We start from the raw sequence: 21276 nt of genomic DNA, 5'->3' as shown, positions 1-21276 counted from the left end.
ACCTTTGACAAGTTGACTTCATGTCCGTCGCCTCCCATTAGGGCGTTTCAATGTGTAAAATACGATACGCCTTCAAAACTGAGTATTTTATTTTGAAAGTAAACCGGATAGTTTATTTTGTAGTTGTGCATAACTTCTTGTCCAACACAAGCAGATTTTAGCTGACTGGAACGGATTTGTTGCGTCGACCGCCAAATATAGAAGCTTTGCGTATATTTAGCGCATTTTGACTCATGGCATGACCGAGTTTGCCGTCGTTTAAATCAGCGCCAACAGTAGGAAATAATTCAAATATGTGTCTGATAATGTTACACCGTCATCCTGGGTTTTTGTCTGGTTATAATTGTGATCACAAATTCGAATTATTTAATGATCTTGACAATTTTAAATATCAGCAATGACACGATCAAAACTGCCCATGTACTTGGTATTGGATCGATACCCAGATTTGTAGTATCGTCCACAACTAATATAAAGTATCGAAACAACAGAAGAATAAGTGCTAATTACATTTTAACTAAAGTGTAGAAATAACCGTTGTACAGCAGAAAATAACCAGATATTAACAGTAAATTAGCAAGTAGATTAATTGTAGTTTTTAGAAAATAATGCAACTGGAAATGACACAATATGTTACCACATATGTCAGCTGCCAAATTAGGAGTAACCTGTATTGAAGTGGCTGTATTATCATTTATATACAAAATAATATATTGTGAAATATATCGTTATTGCAAGAGGCTACAATGTATAATTAGCGCCCCCTATTAGTTGTACCGTATTTTTTGGCGTATAAGTCGCTACGGAGTATAAGTCACACTGGCCGAAAATGCATAATAAAGAAGGAAAAAAACTTATAAGTCGCATTTTTGGGGGAAATGTATTTGATAAAATCCGACACCAAGAATAGACATTTGAAAGGCAATTTAAAATAAATAAAGAATAGTGAACAGGCTGAATAAGTGTACGTTATATGAGGCATAAATAACCAACTGAGAACGTGCCTGGTATGTTAACGTGACATATTATGGTAAGAGTCATTCAAATAACTATAACATATAGAACATGCTATACGTTTACCAAACAATCTGTCACTCCTAATCGCTAAATCCCATGAAATCTTATACGTCTAGTCTCTTGCGTGAATGAGATAAATAATATTATTTGATATTTTACGGTAATTTGTTAATAATTTCACACATAAGTCGCTCCTGAGTATAAGTCGCACCCCCGGCCAAACTATGAAAAAAACTGTGACTTATAGTTCGAAAAATACGGTAGTCAAAATGCTTTGGAAGACATGCTTGCATACTGTACAGGTAATACATTTTATGACCATTAAACACATTGTCAGTAACTTATGAACAGTTGATTGCCAAGTCCCACCCCTGCAAAGAAGTTCTGCTTCATTTTCAACTACTCGTCCTTAAATCTTACACACATGTGCTTGTCAGCCCCTACAAGGTGTTTACCAAATGTTGTGGTGATTCGACGAAACAGTCTTTAGTAACTTTCGAATAATTAGCCGACAGACTAGCGAACTGTCTGTTAGACTTACACCCAGCAACGATTAGTATGCTAGAAAATGTTGTGCTCTGGCTCGTAACTCGTCTTTCTGACTCACTTCCATTGCAGCGAAATATTGCGGCTTGAACCTGAAGGTGGACGAGCTCATCGAGTCGACCGGCAACCAGGTCACCGTTCAGTTCATGAGCGGGACGCATCACACTGGACGCGGCTTCTACCTGTCCTACGCCACCACCGAGCACACAGGTAAAACAGGCGCTACGGTTTTTAGCATTTTAGCATAATTAGCGCCAAGTTACTAAACCTTTTTTCTGTATGTCGCAAACAAACTGCCCCCTATGAGTCCAATTTAATGACTTTGCACAAAAAAAAAAAGAGGCTGTGCGGATGTCAGTGCAGCTGAATCTTGGCAGTAATCTCCTCGTTTATGTAATTTTTACAGTACCGTATTTTCCGCACCATAAGCCGCCCTGGGTTATAAGCCGCGCCTTCAATGAACGGCATATTTCAAAACTTTGTCCACCTATAAGCCGCCCCGTGTTATAAGCCGCATCTAACTGCGCTAAGGGAATGTCAAAAAAACAGTCAGATAGGTCAGTCAAACTTTAATAATATATTAAAAACCAGCGTTCTAACAACTCTGTGTCCGAATTAAAAAGTTGGGCGAATACGGGATCCAAAATGGCCGGCTCCGTCTCGTCGAAGTCATCGGAGTCAGTGTCGCTGTTGTGAATCCTGCCTTCCGGAAAGCTCGGACCACAGTTGTGACCGAAATATCCGCCCAGGCATTTACGATCCACTGGCAGATGTTGGCGTATGTCGTCCGGCGCTGTCTCCCTGTCTTAGTGAAGGTGTGTTCCCCTTCGGTCATCCATTGTTCCCACGCCGTTCGCAGTCGTGCTTTAAATGCCCTGTTGACACCAATATCGAGCGGTTGGAGTTCTTTGGTTAATCCACCCGGAATGACGGCGAGTGTTGTATTTGTGTGCTTCACTTGTTTTTTGACACCATCTGTGATGTGGGCGCGCATGGAGTTGTATATCAACATGGACGGAGCTGCGTGAAAAAAGCAGGAAATGAAACGTAATACCCGCGCGCTTCTTCTTCTACGGGGGCGGGTGGTTGCTTACCGTAGAAGAAGAAGCGCTTCCTCTTCTACGAGGGCGGGTGCTTACCTTGGCAGTTGCTTACCATAGAAGAAGAAGCGCTTCCTCTTCTACGGGGAAAAAAGATGGCGGCTGTTTACCGTAGTTGCGAGACCGAAACTTTATGAAAATAAATATTTATATTAATCCATATATAAGGCGCACCGGGCTATAAGCCGCACTGTCAGCTTTTGTGAAAATTTGTGGTTTTTAGGTGCGGCTTATAGTGCGGAAAATACGGTATATTTTGCGCAAACAATAATATCATAGTAACCATTGGTGGCGCTAGCATTATTCACGATGACTCACAGGCTGGTTTACTATGTACGTGTGATTCACGCTTGAATGCGCCGTTGTGAGTAGTGACCGTGTTGTTTTCGTCACCACTATACACCTATACCAGGGATCGGCAACCCAAAATGTTGAAAGCCATATTGGACTAAAAATTAAAATCTGTCTGGAGCCACAAAAAATTAAAAGCCTTATATAAGTGTTATAATGAAGGCAACACATGATGTAAGTGTCTATATTAGTTATATTAGCCTACTATCAAAGGCTGACGCAAATCTTTGTTGACAGAAATGTTGTATTTAAATTTTTATTCTACATATTTTTGCAACATTGGAAATCATTAGTAAAATGGAGACTTCTCACAGGATGAGATAACTTCTGGAAGTTACTGGCCAAAGGTATAGATGTGTGTCCAAGTTTAAGGGAACGGCTGGCTGTCTTCTTTTAATGGATTTATTACAATCTTTGCAAGTTGGGTAATATTTGCTGTGGTCTGGAACAACATGACACACAACTATGAGAAATGCAGCCAATATTACTTACAGATATTGTGTCATGAGGCATGCAAATATAAATTAAATACACAGAGGACATAAGTAAAGGAAATAAAATGAGCTCAAATATACCTACAAATGAGGCATGATGATGCAATATGTACATACAGCTAGACTAAATAGCATTTTAGCATTGATTAGCTTGCAGTCATGGATTGATCAAATATTGATAAGCACTCTAGCAAATCAATAAAATCAACAAAGCTCACCTTTGTGAATTTACGCACAGCATAAAACGTTTGGTGGACAAAATGAGAAAGGAGTGGCATAAAAACGCGTCTTTCTGTGGCAGCATCGGAGAAAGTTGTACATGTAAACAAACTATGATGAGTTCAAGGATTGCTGAAATTAGTAGGACAAAACGGTGCTTGCCAAATACTCTCATCAGTGAAGCATGTATAACATAAACAGTGGGATTTCTAACTATTAGGAAGGTTTGTGTCATGTTTGTTCTCCTACAGAAAATATATTTTTTTGTTCATCTTTTTCCATTTTCACACATCTCTGAAAGAGGTCCAGGGAGCCACTAGGGCGGCGCTAAAAAGACGCGGGTTGCTGACCCCCGACCTATACTCATGACTTAGAACACCTATCCTAGTTACCATGAATATTGAAATTTTGAAATTGGACAAGTACTTGCGCCACATTTGATAAAACTCCCCTGCAAAAAATCTACATTGAATACAAACTTACGGTACCGTATTTTTCGGAGTATAAGTCGCACCTGCCGAAAATGCATAATAAAGAAGGAAAAAAACATAAGTTGCACATAAGTCAGATTTTTTGGGGAAACGTGTTTGATAAAACCCAACACCAAGAATAGACATTTGAAAGGCAATTTAAAATAAATAAAGAATAGTGAACAACAGGCTGAATAAGTGTACGTTATATGAGGCATAAATAAGCAACTGAGAACGTGCCTGGTATGTTAACGTAACATATTATGGTAAGAGTCATTCAAATAACTATAACATATAGAACATGCTATACGTTTACCAAACAATCTGTCACTCCTAATCGCTAAATTCCATGAAATCTTATACGTCTAGTCTCTTACGTGAATGAGCTAAATAATATTATTTGATATTTTACGCTACTGTGTTAATAATTTCACACATAAGTCGCTCCTGAGTATAAGTCGCACCCCCGGCCAAACTATGAAAAAAACTGCGACTTATATTCCAAAAAATACGGTAATTGGAATTCCTTTTAAAGTGTAAGTTATACATGCATCTGTGAGTCTGCCAAATATATTTTAAATTGATAGACTCACACACTGATTTTTTTTGGACTCGCCGACTTCCTCTTCCTGGTCGCTGTGATGTGACACATTTCACAAGTCGAACCAATCGTGTTTGCTCAGATTTTCCGTCACTTCCTACTCGGGCTGCAACGAATAGTCGACAAATGTATAATACAATTTTGTCGCCGACAATAGTAGTGACGTCATCATCGTGTTTTTTCGTCCGGAAGTGGGTCACCAGCATAAACATGATAACATGTCAAGTGTGAGGATATTTCCTGGTATTCTTGTCAAAAACATGAACACATTGCTCATTTGGCAAAGCTGACCTTGTTTTTACAGCAGTACATTTGTGATACACGAGCATTTAAAGTGGAGACAGGATGTCTGAGATCTGGAGGGAGGATGTGGACACAGCCTCGGTAAGACGACTGTTAGCTTCTACCCTGCTAGCTAGCTAACAAGAGTGAGATGAAGTTGTGTGAAAAATAACTTCAACTATCATTTTAGCCAAAGTCTGCCAGCTAAACTTTGCCTACATCGTTTGAAGTGCGTTTTATAGCAGCGTCAATTTGCAATGTCGAAAAAAGGCACGCGCATGCACACACACACAGACAGACAGGTACAAATACGTAGGTATCATAAGATTAAACATATAATCTATTATAATGTCAACATTTTAATAATTAATCAAACATAATTCTACACATTGAGTCTATTAGAGTGCTAAAACTGCCAAGAGTTAATCAATAGTCAATATGTCAGTGTGCAGCTTTGTAAACCTCACTGAAGGCTTTTTCCTTTTGAAGAAGTGAAATTTTGTTTTGTCTGTTTTCATTGCTGCTGTTTTAACTGTTTTTTTAATACATAAACAAGGTTAATTGTTTTTATTAGCACTTTGCCTTTCCTTTCTTTTAAATGGATATTTTATTCGTAATTTCCTTTTTTGTAAGGGCTGAATGAGCTGCACAGTTACAGTATAAATACATATTAATATATTAATTAGTCATCTTTTTTGCTATTAAGCACATGCCTGAAATAAATTTAGCTTCATTTAGAAGTCGATAGAAAAATTAGAGCCGTTAAATATGTGTACGCTTTATTATCCGACTAGTCGACTAATCGTTAAAATAATAGTTGACTAATCGACTATCAAAATAATCGTTAATTGCAGCCCTGCTTCGTACACTAATTTCATGAATTTGATCAATTAAAAAGACACATTAACAGTTTGTTTCTTTGTTCAACAAGCTTTCCAACAACATCAACATTTTTAAAATGCGGTAAATATTAAGAAAGTTATGACACTTTTAACAAAGTCTTGAGCCCCATTGACTTTGTATTGAAGAGGTTGACCATAAGTTAGTGCCATTTCACCAGGTTAAAAAAATCATAACTTTCTCAATATTTATCACAGGAAAATTATACTTATATCACTGGAATGGTCTTAACAAGACCTGTCTGATAATACTGGTTTCATTTAAATCAGGGGTGGCAAACGTACGGCCCGAGGGCTGGATCAGGCCCGCGAACAGATTTTATCTGGCCCGCGGGTTGAGTTTGCTAAGTATAAATATTAACCTGAAATTTTTGAATGAAAGAAACAGCTGTTCTAAATGTGTCCACTGGATGTCGCATTAACAATTTTTTGTATCTTTATAGATGATGCTACATATGACAAAACAAACCACATGATGTTAGTACATCAGTCGAGGAAAATGATCAAACTACATAAATAACATCCTGTAATTTAATTTTGATATAATTTTTTTTATCTTCATGGATTGAAAATCAACACCAATGAGTTGACTGATGAACATTATCACATAATTTATGCAGAAAATATAAGTATTGACAAATAAAGATATAATACTATTAACCGCAACATGTAAGTGTAAACAAAACCCAACAACATTATGATTTGTACATTTTCAGAATGTGCTTGTTCTATTTTTAAACAAAGAAAACAATCTGAATTTGTCTTTATTTTTAAGATATCGTGCCGTGATTTTACCAGTTTGGCCCACTTAGGAGTAGATTTTTCTCCATGTGGCCCCCCATCTAAAATGAGTTTGACACCCCTGATTTAAATGAATACATTTAAAAAAAAAATTATACACACATACCTACAGATAGATTCTATTAATACCCCTGAAATTTCTCAAGAATTTTCACTGTTACAGTTATGTCACATAACTATTTCTGTGGAGGTTAATTTGTGTCTTTATTAGAAAATCTTGTTTTTGGTTTTTTTTTTAACACTAAACTTATGTAATGATGTGTTGCTGTTTTTTTTTTAACTTTCTGAACTACATTTTTTTTTTTTTTTTACATCAAATTATAAAAATGTCATTGAATAAGAAAATTATGAGCAAAATGTGTGTTTTTAAAATTCAGTTTGTAGAAATTAAATGTAAATATTTTTTTTTACAACAAAGCTGTGCAGAAAAGGTATAGTATTAATGGTGGTCTGTTACCGGCTGCACTCATGCAGCCCCAAGCCATGGCGTCATGTCTGGCAATGTCTCAGCACTTGGGGCAATAGATGCTTCCACTCAATGACCCACAGCTTTTCAGTTCTGAGCAGCACTCATGCATCCCGGGAATATGACACGACTGCTATCATTCTTGACAATGTCATTGCACATGATGTAATGGATGTTTCTTAAACTTAGTCTTAGACAAACTTTAATGATCCACAAGGGTCAACACAGTAGCTCAGTTACAATGATGGAAAGTGGAAGGATGGAGGGACAATGCAGGTATAAATAGACTAAATATAGCGATAAAAAAATCTAACATATATACAAATATATACATATGTGTACAGAATAATATGTATAGATATATTATATTATGTCTATAACATATACGGTATACAATATATACCAATGACCATGTATTTCCACTCAATGAACCGCATTTTTGCGGTTGCCGGCAGCACTCATGCAGCCCCAGACCATGACACGACCACTACTATGCTTGGCAATGTTACAGTGCACGCTGAAATGGATGTTTCACCTTAATGAACCGCAGCGCTACCATTTGCAGGCAGTACTCCTACAGCTCCAGATTATGACGCGACTAACATCATGCTTGACAATATCACAGTCCATGTTTAAGTTTTCCTTAAATACACTACTGCTCCCTTGCTGCAGACAGCACTCATGCAGCCCTAGATAATGATCAATCAAGCTTGACATTTTTACAGTAAATAATGAAATTGACGGTTTCCCTCAATGAATTGCAGTTTCCTTAGTTATCGGCAGCACTCATGCAGCCCTGGATAATGACACTCCATCAAGCTTGACAATTTTACAATAGATGTTGAAATCGAGGGTTTCCCTCAATGAATTGCAGTTTCCCTAGTTACCGGCAGCACTCATGCAGCCCCCATAATGATACTAACAGCACGTTTGACTCAATCGTCTTGCTACTCATTAGTGTTGCCAGCTGTTTTGACAGTACCGTATTTTCCGCACTATAAGGCGCACCGGATTATTAGCCGCACCTTCTATGAATTACATATTTCATAATTTTGTCCACCAATAAGCCGCCCCGGACTATAAGCCGCGCCTACGCTGCGCTAAAGTGAATGTCAAAAAAACGCTGCGCTAAAGTGAATGTCAAAAAAACAGTCAGATAGTTCAGTCAAACTTTAATAATATATTGAAAACCAGCGTTCTAACAACTCTGTCCCAAAATGTACGCAAATGTGCAATCACAAACATAGTAAAATTCAAAATGGTGTAGAGCAATAAATAGCAACATAATGTTGCTCGAACGTTAATGTCACAACACACAAAATAAACATAGCGCTCACCTTCTGAAGTTATTCTTCATTCGTAAATCCTTCGAATTCTTCGTCTTCGGTGTCCGAATTGAAAAGTTGCGCAAGCGTGGGATCCAAAAATGGCCGGCTCCGCCTCGTCGAAGTCATCGGATTCAGTGTCGCTGTTGTTGTGCAGCAGTTCTGTGAATCCTGCCTTCCGGAAAGCTCGGACCACAGTTGTGACCGAAACTATCTGCCCAGGCATTTACGATCCACTGGCAGATGTTGGCGTATGTCGACCGGCGCTATCTGCCCGTCTTAGTGAAGGTGTGTTCGCCTTCGGAGCTGTGTGAAAAAAGCCACCCGGCCTCTTCGCGTAAACTTCCCTTAACCACTCGCTCATCTTTTCTTCATCCATCCATCCCTTCGAGTTAGCTTTTATGATGACGCCGGCTGGAAAGGTCTCTTTTGGCAAGGTCTTCCTTTTGAATATCATCATGGGTGGAAGTTAGCATGGCAAGCTAGAACCACAGTGAAGGATGACTTCTCATTCCCTGTGGTGCGAATATTCACCGTACGTGCTCCCGTTCCACAGTGCAGTTCACAGGAATATCAGTTGCTGTGAAATACGGTAGTAATCCGTGTGCGGATGGAGAGATTGCGTCTTTTTATGAACCGGATCGCTTAGTAGGAGCCATTTTGTGGTCTTTACAGATGTAAACAGGAAATGAAACGTACGGTGATATCCGCGCGTTTTTTCTTCTTCTTCCGGGGGCGGGTGAAGCGCTTCCTGTTCTATGGGGGCGGGTGCTTTCCTTGGCGGTTGCTTGCGTAGAAGAAGAAGCGCTTCCTGTTCTACCGGGAAAAAAGATGGCGGCTGTTTACCGAAGTTGCGAGATCGAAACTTTATGAAAATTAATCGTAATAAAGCGCACCGGGTTATAAGGCGCACTGTTAGCTTTTGAGAAAATTTGTGGTTTTTAGGTGCGCCTTATAGTGCGGAAAATACGGTAACTGCTATGTATTGACTCATTATCTGTGGATAGGAATCTTTACTGCTATACAGTCTGTACATGGACTACTTTAAAGCACATTCTAGTTGACTTCCTCTGGTATTGTCCCTTGATAAGTTAATGCTTGCCTAAATAGTGATATTATGTGCTTGTTTTTGGCCAAAAAGGGTTGTTAAGCAGCACTGGAGTGTGATTTGCTTTCAAGTAAGAAAACCTAAAACCCCAAAGAAAAAAGTACAACCTGCTATTTGTAATTCATCCTGGAAGATTATGTATTCCATCTACCATTCCAAGCACATTTTTAACAGACTGATTGCATGCAAGACAACATAATGCTAATTACTGTTTGCCCGCCCTTTGCAGATCTCATCACCTGCCTGCACAAAGGTAGCGATTTCCACCAGGCTGAGTTTAGGTAAGGCATCAATATTTGCTCGGTTTAGTTGTTCCACGCACATTGTGATTTTTCATTGTTTATTTTTTGCAGCAAATACTGCCCGGCCGGATGCTTGACGTCTACTGAGGAGATTTCCGGAACGATACCAAATGGATACAGAGAGGTGAGGAAACCCGCTGAAGCGTAACACAATTCCAATCTCCTGTAGCAGTGGTTCTCAAACTTTTGTCTCCATGTACCACCTCAGAAAAAACTGGCTCTCCAAGTATCACCACAATGACCAAGATTAAATTATAGTAGCATAGCAGTCAGTAAAAACATTTTTTTAATTTAACAATTATGTTTAATACTTTTTGGCCATTGTAACATTACACACACTTTGAACAGTAACACTGTGTATATTATCAAAAAATAAAACACTGTAATCAAGTTATTCTTTGGCATGCCACAAAATGGATATCAGTTTGAGAATCACTGTCCCATTGGAAACAATTGGATTAGAAATAATCTGTCAAACCTTGGCCATAGTAAAACCATTATTATCTGCGGTGGCAATGTTTTAGGTTGCATTATTTTACGATTACTGACCTGCAGTGACTCTGTAGCGCTGTCCAATCTACCTAACGAGCGGCAGCTGCTGCCTGTTTGGGTATAAGTAGCTTATCTGATTGGCTGCCTGAGGTCACGTGATTCTCACAATGTTTTCATTAAAATTAATCGACCTTAATATGCTATTTTAGTCATACTGAATTAATTCATAAGATAATATTAAATTAGTTGGAAGTCTTAAAGTCGTCGTTTTGTATTTAATGGTTCAAACCCCCTGGATCACATACAAGTATGTCTTCCGTGGATTAGTTGTTGCGATTCCTGAAAAAATTGCATGTGAGATAATGTCATTGCTCAGTCAAAACGCCAATGGGAGAAATGCAGGGTTCGTACGGGTGCTTAAAAACCTTGAAAATGCTTTGATTTTAATGTGTTTTCAAGGTTTGAAAAATGCTTGAATTTTGTGTGAAGTGCTTGGAAATGTTCATCATATTTCTCGGCAGTCTGACTCGATAGGCTAATTATAAAATGGAAAAAAATAAAACAAGTTTCCTTAAATATGAAAGCTACACGTTTGATATGTTGGCTTTGCACGAGCCCTTACATTAGGTTGTTGTCATGCCAGAGCCGTATATATGGCTCTGTGTCGCCCCCAAGAGGACAGTGGTGCATTGGTCAATCATGCCGGGAGGTTGTCGTTTTAATGAACATTGGATGGAAAATGACAAATACAAACTTTGGATAAAACGTGGACCAAATCCACGTGTAGCCTGCTGCAAAGTATGCAAAAAGGAAATCCAACATGGTTCGATGTATTTTTGGCTCCATTACTTTGGTTGTCTACTTCAGTGTTTTTCAACCTTTTTTGAGCCAAGGCACATTTTTTTAATAAAGAAAATACGGAGGCACACCACCAGCAGAAAACGTTAAAAAAACTAAACTCCACCAGGTTGTCGTACCTTATTTTGAGTTTGTTGTTGTTTTCCTGTGTGTAGTGCTTTAGTTCCTGTATTGCGCTGTTATTTTGGTGGCCCTTCCTGTTTTGTTGGCGTTCTCCTGTAGCAGCTTCACGCCTTCCTTTGAGTGCTATTGCCTGACCTGCTTTCTATTGGCAAACAAGACTATTTCAGTTGTGCGGACGCTTTCCTTCTTTGTGTGGAAATTGTTGATTGTCATGTCATGTTCGGATGTACTTTGTAGACGCCGTCTCTGCTCCACACGCTGTAAGTCTTTGTTGTCTTCCAGCATTCTATTTTTGTTTATTTTGTCTCCAGTTCAGTTTTACTTTCGTTTTGCATAGCCATTCCTATGCTTCATTGCCTTTTCCTTTTCGTTTTGTTCATTTTTGGTTACATACCTTTTTACCTGCACGCCGTCTCCCGCTGTGCTCTGCATACTGGAGTCACAACAAACCATCCTTGACGCATTCCGACTTCAACAAAGCAATGAATTACCTGCTGCCACCTACTGATATGGAGTACTACATGGTTACCCTGCCGAGCTCTATACAGCACAGACACTAGACAACGGCACATTATTTGCAGATTATAATTATTGATTTGCAAAAAATATTTTATGGACCAATTAGGTCACGGCGCACCAGACAGTGGTTGAAAAACACTGGTCTACTTAACTTGTCTGACTACCTCAGTTAAAGCAAACAAGTTACATTTTGTCGTTTTGGTTAATTGCATTAAAATGGTTACATTATTGGACTTGTTTGTACTGTGAAGGTTATGTAATGTATAATTTGTAACCTTTTTCACAACTTAGAGCTGAGTTAATATTAATGATTTTGTAGTTTTTACACAACATGGTTGTATGCATTTCTTGCTCTATTATTTTCGTTGTCTACTTAACTTGTCTGGCTACCTCAGTGAAAGCAAAACACTTTTGTCTTTTTGTTAATTTCTTATCATAGCCACAGTTATAAGGCTAGATATGCTTAATGAAAGGTGACTGAGGTGTTGTGAAACAAACACAATAGTTGCCTTTAATTTATTATCCTTATATTAATGTGGAACAGTTTTGTTAATAAATTAGTGAAATTGACATTTTGAGGGTGCGTGTATTTCTATCACATTATGCAGTTTACAAGCACAAATACGGTTTGAATCAATCCGTGCTGTTCGATGTCATTGAGTGCTGTAAGTAAGAAAAAGAACAAGAAATGTGGAAAAACAACACAAATGGAGACACGTTTGCAAACACCAATGACATTGAACAGTTTACAGAAACACTGCTTCATTTTCTATGCCCCATTCCGTTAATGATAACTGCTGCTTCAATGTTAGGCTTGTTTTAGCAGATTTTCTGTATTTTCCCTACAGACAGTATTTGGTGAACTCAAACAACAAGGCTATGGATTGATTCACACTGGTTTTCGCCTTTTGAAGGGTACTGGAAAAACTGGAAAATTGATCTTGAAAGTCTGTAAAAAGTGCTTGAATTTGGCCATGGAAAAGGTGTATGGGGTTAGACAGTTGGTCAAGACATTACATCAGATCATAGCAACCCCTTGAAGCCACTCACATGCGCCCCCCATGGGTTAGTTGTTGCAATTTCTGCAGAAATTGCACTGTGAATGCTTAGATAAGACGTCAATGTATCAGAATGTAGAAGAAACATGCACATTGATTACAATACATCACAGCGGATTATAGAAAACAACCTAGATACGATACAAATGTGCCTCCTAGTGGTTAGTGGTTGCGATTCCTGCATAAATTGCACGTGGATATTGAAATATGTTGAGTTGAAACACCAATGCTGATACATCCCAGCAGATCATACCAACTTTTCTAGATACCACACAAATATGTCCCCCATGAACTACAAACCCTGTTTCTATATGAGTTGGGAAATTGTGTTAGATGTAAATATAAACGGAATACAATGATTTGCAAATCCTTTTCAACCCATATTCAATTGAATGCACTACAAAGACAACATATTTGATATTCAAACTCATAACATTTTTTTTTTTTGCAAATAATTAACTTAGAATTTCATGGCTGCAACACGTGCCAAAGTAGTTGGGAAAGGGCATGTTCACCACTGTGTTACATCACCTTTTCTTTTAACAACACTCAGTAAACGTTTGGGAACTGAGGAGACACATTTTTGAAGCTTCTCAGGTGGAATTTTTTCCCATTCTTGCTTGATGTACAGCTTAAGTTGTTCAACAGTCCGGGGGTCTCCGTTGTGGTATTTTAGGCTTCATAATGCGCCACACATTTTCAATGGGAGACAGGTCTGGACTACAGGCAGGCCAGTCTAGTACCCGCACTCTTTTACTATGAAGCCACGTTGATGTAACACGTGGCTTGGCATTGTCTTGCTGTAATAAGCAGGGGCGTCCATGGTAACGTTGCTTGGATGGCAACATATGTTGCTCCAAAACCTGTATGTACCGTTCAGCATTAATGGCGCCTTCACAGATGTGTAAGTTACCCATGTCTTGGGCACTAATACACCCCCATACCATCACAGATTAGCTTTTCAACTTTGCGCCTATAACAATCCGGATGATTCTTTTCCTCTTTGGTCCGGAGGACACGACGTCCACAGTTTCCAAAAACAATTTGAAATGTGGACTTGTCAGAACACTTTTCCACTTTGTATCAGTCCATCTTAGATGAGCTCAGGCCCAGCGAAGCCGACGGCGTTTCTGGGTGTTGTTGATAAACGGTTTTCGCCTTGCGTAGGAGAGTTTTAACTTGCACTTACAGATGTAGCCACCAACTGTAGTTACTGACAGTGGGTTTCTGAAGTGTTCCTGAGCCCATGTGGTGATATCCTTTACACACTGATGTCGCTTGTTGGTGTAGTACAGCCTGAGGGATCGAAGGTCACGGGCTTAGCTGCTTACGTGCAGTGATTTCTCCAGATTCTCTGAACCCTTTGACGATATTACGGACCGTAGATGGTGAATTCCCTAAATTCCTAGCAATAGCTGGCTGAGAAAAGTTTTTCTTAAACTGTTCAAAATTTGCTCACGCATTTGTTGACAAAGTGGTGACCCTCGCCCCATCCTTGTTTGTGAATGACTGAGCATTTCATGGAATCTACTTTTATACCCAATCATGGCACCCACCTGTTCCCAATTAGCCTGCACACCTGTGGGATGTTCCAAATAAGTGTTTGATGAGCATTCCTCAACTTTATCAGTATTTATTGCCACCTTTCCCAACTTCTTTGTCACGTGTTGCTGGCATCAAATTCTAAAGTTAATGATTATTTGCACACAAAAAAAAAGTTTATCAGTTTGAACATCAAATATGTTGTCTTTGTAGCATATTCAACTGAATATGGGTTGAAAATGATTTGCAAATCATTGTATTCCGTTTATATTTACATCTAACACCATTTCCCAACTCATGGAAACGGGTTTGTATTTGATGCAATTCCCGCAGAAGATGCTGCTCGGATGCTTAAAAATGAGTGAAAATGCAGATGAAAGATGTTCACTGAGGACTATAGTGTGATAACACATCACCGCATATCATAGCAACCTGTAGTTTGGATTCCTGCAGACGTTTAATGTACCACCGGTAAACGCTTTCTCAGCAAGAGTCGGAATGGCCATAGCAGATATGACCAGAGAGCTACAGTTGGTTAATAAATCACAACAGATCATAGCAACTTCTTGATAGCATAAAAAATATGCCTCCTTTGGGTCAGTACTTGTGAGTCATCATGATGGACTTTTTTATTTTGTGGTTTGCGAGTCCTGGACTAAAGACCCGACGCTCTGCGGGGGCGCGATGAGGTCATGAGCGCGAGATTCTCAAGCCTGCTCGGCAGCCGGAGGAGGGGCGTCGCCGTGTGACTGTAGGGGAGGACGAGTGAGCTGTCGGGAGTGGGCCGGGCTTTCGGGGGCCCCTCGGGGACAGAGGAGGGGCCGGGTCAGCGGGGTGAAACGGAGGTGAGATAATAGTTTGGCCTGAAAGAAAAGACCTCCTAATCCAGTCCAGCTGCAGGGCTGGATTAACGCAGTGCGTTCTTATAGTGAGTCAGTGCCGAGATGTTGTGTACATGTCGTGGTGTGTTGTGCACAAGTCAGAGTGTGTGTTATGGCGACAATGGAGGCGTCACACGCATGGGATCTTCTTGTGTGTGTTCACGTTCCTGCATTGGCGGCAGGGTGGGTCCAATGCGCCTTTCCAACAAACACTACAGTGCACTTTTTTTTTTGTGTGTGTGCATGTTTCCATTGCAAAAAGGTACCAAGATTATAAATCGGCCCCTACAGCTATTCAGTTGGGGATCTGACCTCCGGTGCGGTACCTATAGCCGCAACTTTTTTCTTACACTTTGACTCTGCAGCTTGTAAGACGCTACGGCTAATTTATGGATTTTTTTCTTCGCTGATAGCGTAGTACAAATGATTAAAAAAATAAACAAACAAGCAAAGTGGCCTGGGAAAATGTTTTATTGTTTGTGATATGCAACCATCTTTAGGACGAATTTGCTCACTTCAGGTGATGCGGTGTCCTTTTATTTAGTGCTTCAAAACCGGACGTAGAATTGCCGTTCAGTCTTGTAGCCGTCCATAGCGTTTCTACTCGTATGGATTCTCCATTCATCACGCCAAGCAACGTTTGTAAGTCTTACAATATAACTAAAACTGTTTAAACTTACTAAACCGTCCCATGTGTGATGTCTGTGGGAGCGTTTTCATGCATATTTGTACGTGCTAGCGTCGTTAGCATTCGCTAATATCCTTGTTAGTATTATTAACTTACAATGGCATTATTTTTGTATTGTTTCAGTTTCACAAATTCCCTAGTAAATTCACCAAAATGTGACTGTGGAGTTGAGTTCGTTTAGCTGATTGACAGCTAGCTTCCACAGCTAGTGGGTCCATGACGATGACTTCTGTTTTGTTTGATCAGCCGTTTTACTGTCGTGTTACAGGTACCGTTTGGAAACAATTAAGGTATGTAAACAATGTAAACAGAACTTTACTGTGTAAATATTCATTTTGCTACATATAGCTAACACATAGCTTATAGTCCAGTGTGACTAATTTATGTAAAAAAAAAAAATGTTCCTAAAATTTAGTGGGTGCGACTTACACAGTTTGAACAGTTACCGGTACACTTTGTTTAAATATAAGAAAATAAAACACTGTACTTAAATTTAGGGATTATTTGGCGTACCACTAGAAGGAGCCTGCGTACTACTAGTGGTAAACATACCAAAGTTTGAGAATCACTGCTTTAGGTAAAGAATTTCGGCTTAACCCCAAAAATAAATATTTATATTTTTCACTGAGGTTATATATTTTGTTAGTCAAAATCAAGTCGCGGACTCAACGTTAAACTAAAACGTTTACAGCCGATCATAAGCAATAATCGTTTGACTATAATTGAAAAAATAATCGTCGACTAGTGGACTGCTAAAATGATTGTTAGTTGTAGCCCTGGTGTGTTCCTGTTATATGAAGGATATCTGAGTAAAAAAAAAATATTGTTTTCATTACCATTTGATAAGGTGGCAATTTAAAATGATGGCATTGATATTCAATACCAAATATACAGTAAATAGTATAGTATATAAATCATGTTAATAGTGTTATAGCAAATAAATCATGTAAATAGTGTTACAGTATATAAATCATGTAAATACATTATGTAAATAGTGATATCATGTAAATAGTGATATACTACGGTATATAAATCATGTAAATAGTGATATGTATATAAATCATGTTACGGTAATAGGGATATAGTTGTCAGAGTTGGTAGGACGCGAACCCCAAGATGCAGAGAAGGCGGAAGGCGTTATACGGGAAAACATGATTTAATGTTCGAAATAAAGTAAAAACACAAACTAGGAACAGGCAAAATGGAAACAGGAACCAGAAAACAGAAAAACTGGAAATAGCAAACGGCTAACAGGATCTGGCTAACAGGAAAACAAGAAGCTAGGAGAAACCAACCGTAAATAGCTATAAGGAACAGCTTACCGCTATGACGACAGCGACAAGGACAGGTAGACACTACAATGACAATCAGGTAGTGATGACAGCATACAGCAAACAACGACACGACAGGTAGGAACGACAATGATCCAGCAATGACTGGAGGAGAAGGCAGGTTTAAATAGTAGCTGGCTGATTGACACCAGGTGTGGCCAGGTGCCAATCAGCCACAGCTGAGGGGAAGCAGCACTCAGGGAGACACTCAGGAAATGAAGACAAAATAAAAGCGCTGACAGGAAACTAAGACAAACACAGAGAAAAAACTAAAACACAGTCAAACTGTCAGGGACAAGCCTGACAATAGTATAAAATCATGTAAATAGTGATAGTATATAAATCATGTAAATAGTGTTATAGTATATACATCATGTAAAAAGTGATATAGTATATACATCATGTTACTAGTAATATAGTATAAAATCATGTAAATAGTGATATAGTATATACATTATGTTAATAGGGACGGCGTGGCGCAGTGGAAGTGTGGCCGTGTGCGACCCGAGGGTCCCTGGTTCAATCCCCACCTAGTACCAACCTCGTCATGTCCGTTGTGTCCTGAGCAAGACACTTCACCCTTGCTCCTGATGGGTGCTGGCTAGCGCCTTGCATGGCAGCTCCCTCCATCAGTGTGTGAATGTGTGTGTGAATGGGTAAATGTGGAAGTAGTGTCAAAGCGCTTTGAGTACCTTGAAGGTAGAAAAGCGCTATACAAGTACAACCCATTTATCATTTATCATTTATAGTATATAAATTATGTAAATAGTGATATATTATATAAATCATGTAAATAGTGATACATCATGTAAATAGTGATATCATGTAAATAGTGATATAGTATATACATCATGTAAATAGTGTTATAGTATATAAATTATGTAAATAGTGATATAGTATAGGGCTGCAACAACTAATCAATTAAATTGATTAAAATCGATTATAAAAATAGTTGGTGATTAATTTAGTCATCGATTCGTTGGATCTATGCTATGCGCATGCGCAGAGGCTACTTTTTATTTATTTTTATTTTTTATTTTTATTTTTTATAAACCTTTATTTATAAACTGCAACATTTACAAACAGCTGAGAAACAATAATCAAAATAAGTATGGTGCCAGTATGATGTTTTTTCCCCCCAATAAAATACTGGAAAGGATAGAAATGTAGTTTGTCTCTTTTATCCGATTATTAATCGATTAATCGAAGTAATAATCGACAGATTAATTGATTATCAAATTAGTTGTTAGTTGCAGCCCTAATATAGTATATAAATGATGTAAATAGTGATATAGTATATAAATCATGTAAATAGTAATATAGTATATAAATGGTGTAAATAGTGATATAGTATATAAATCATGTAAATAGTAATATAGTATATAAATCATGTAAATAGTGATATAGTATATCAATGATGTAAATAGTGATAAAGTATATAAATCATGTAAATAGTGATATAGTATATAACTCATGTAAATAGTGATAAAGTATATAAATCATGTAAATAGTGATATAGTATATAACTCATGTAAATAGTGTTATAGTATATAAATCATGTAAATAGTGATAAAGTATATAAATCATGTAAATAGTGATAAAGTATATAAATCATGTAAATAGTGATATAGTATATAAATGATGTAAATAGTGATATAGTATATAAATCATGTAAATAGTGATATAGTATATAAATCATGTAAATAGTAAAGAGAGAAGTTTTCCCCCCTCTATTCTCCAACTCGTTAAATATTCCCGCTGAAGTGGTTTTACTTTTTAAAGTAGTCACTGTGCGGGTGTTGATTGCTTGGGGCGTGCACGTGACTGAATACATGTGTGCAAACATGTTCCTTACTCAACAGAGTCGCGCCAGCGCCCGCCCAACACACTCATAAAACCTAAATAAAAAAAAAACACAACTTAGCCTCACTCTCAACAGCTGTTAGGCTCTTGTGGAATCAGGCTTTTGTTAACGCGGCAGCACATTCACGCTGGAATGCAGCCGGCGGCCATGATTCACTACCTGAGACAAGCTGCAGTGTGTGACATCACGCCGACTCATGCGCGGCCATTTGCCGCAGGGCGAAGGTCGGTGAGCGACTGATGGCACTGACTCACGTGTGCACGGCCGCTGAGAGACCACAACAATTTCAGCCTCTATAAAGATTACACACTTTTTCTTGGAGATCTTCTTCTTCTACTATTCCTAAAAGGTGAACATGTGCCAAAACATGCACCTTGACTGCGCTGTTATTTATCTGGCAAACACATGGTGTCATCAAACACCATGAAATGGACTGACTTGAAAGTTCTCACACAGCACAATATGTTCTATCACTGTAACTTTAAGGTGTTTTGCTGAATCAGCACAAAATGCAGGGACTGACCATGAGTGTAAAATCTGAGCAAAATCGGTTATTACACTTATTTTTTTATTTTGTAATTATTACGTTTATTATACCTTTTCATCAACATGGTTTAGTTTTGTGGATGTTAAGTAAATTGTTTTTTTTTTGAGGACATCATAAAGAAGTATCGTATTGCAAAATCAGTATTGTTTCTAAAAGGCCAAAACATTTTTTTTTTAAATTAAGTTTAATCTTGTTTTTAAAACATATAGCATTTTGCAAAAAGTCGTTAAAAACAGCAGAGTTTTACAGAGGATCTTTTTCCAATGTTTTCATTTAAGTTAATTTCAAACGTCCAATTGCATCTCATTTGACCAGTTGTCCATTCTTAAAAACGGCAGATTTTCTAACGTTGAGGATCTTTAGTGAGGTTTTCTTTTTTTTGAATATCTAGACCAAAATGTCCTCTGCAGTGGACATTTGTGTATTGTATAACAAAGCTATTTTTGTTGTTAAATGTGTAGCTGACAAATATAGACCAAATACAAATGTCCACTGCAGTGGACGCGGATTCACAGTAGGATGTTTCGGAACTTTGACTAGGTTCCTAAAAACAGCACAGAGTTCCTGTCATATCCTACTGACAACCAGCGTCCACTGCAGTGGACATTTGTTTGAAACAACAGGGCTTCCCTCCCGCCCCCGAAAACTCTGACAAAAGAAACAAATTACAAACAAATGTCCACTGCAGTGGACACTCACTGATTCTTGGGAGGATTTAGAGGCTCTTTGTTTATAGTTTTTAAGAACCTATGACCAAAAATGACAGAGTGATTCTGTTATAATCCCCTAAAAAATCAGCGTTTGGGTTTTGTATAACAAAGCTATTTTTGATTCAAAATGTTTAATTCTGATAAATTGACCGGATACAAATGTCCGCTACAGTGGACGCTGAATCTCAGGAGGATATTCTGGATCTTTGACTTGTTTGGCGGTAGGTTCTTAAAAACAGCACAGACTTCCTGTCATATCCTCCTGAAAACTACTATACTCTGCAAAATACATTTTTAAAGGGTGGCTATTTTTCTTATTTATATAAAGAAAACAAAAACCAATGTCCACTGCAGTGGACGCTGAATCTTGGGAGGATATTCCGGCTCTTTGATTAGAATTTTTGGCGGTAGGTACTTAAAACAGCAGCATTCCTGTCATATCCTCTTGAAAACCATTGTCCACTGCAGTAGACCTTTTAAAAGCAGGGCTATTTTTCTTCTTCAGTTTTTTAAATATACCAAAAAACAATGTCCACTGCAGTGGACACTGCTTCTCAGGAGGATATAGAGGCTCTTTAACTGTCATTTTTGGCAGTAGGTTGTTAAAAACAGCAAAGTGATCCTGATATAATCCCCCAAAAAACAGCGTCTACTGCAGTGGACATTTGTGTTTTGTATAACA

The 21276-nt window shown here is 38.3% G+C and overlaps 1 protein-coding gene across 1 annotated transcript in view; it reads left to right on the top strand.

Moving 5' to 3' along the window:
* dcbld2 (discoidin, CUB and LCCL domain containing 2) overlaps positions 1–21276 on the top strand; it is a 42015-nt gene that overhangs the window by 7929 nt on the left and 12810 nt on the right. The window contains exons 3-5 of the mRNA XM_061970997.2: positions 1636–1773; positions 9909–9960; positions 10033–10105. Of these exons, the coding sequence (XP_061826981.2) occupies positions 1636–1773; positions 9909–9960; positions 10033–10105 (263 nt within the window). The remainder of the gene's footprint in view (positions 1–1635; positions 1774–9908; positions 9961–10032; positions 10106–21276) is intronic.

The sequence above is a fragment of the Nerophis lumbriciformis genome, linkage group LG13 (genome assembly GCF_033978685.3).
Source record: "Nerophis lumbriciformis linkage group LG13, RoL_Nlum_v2.1, whole genome shotgun sequence".
Lineage (NCBI taxonomy): Eukaryota > Metazoa > Chordata > Actinopteri > Syngnathiformes > Syngnathidae > Nerophis > Nerophis lumbriciformis.
This window is presented reverse-complemented; position numbering and strand designations above follow the sequence as displayed.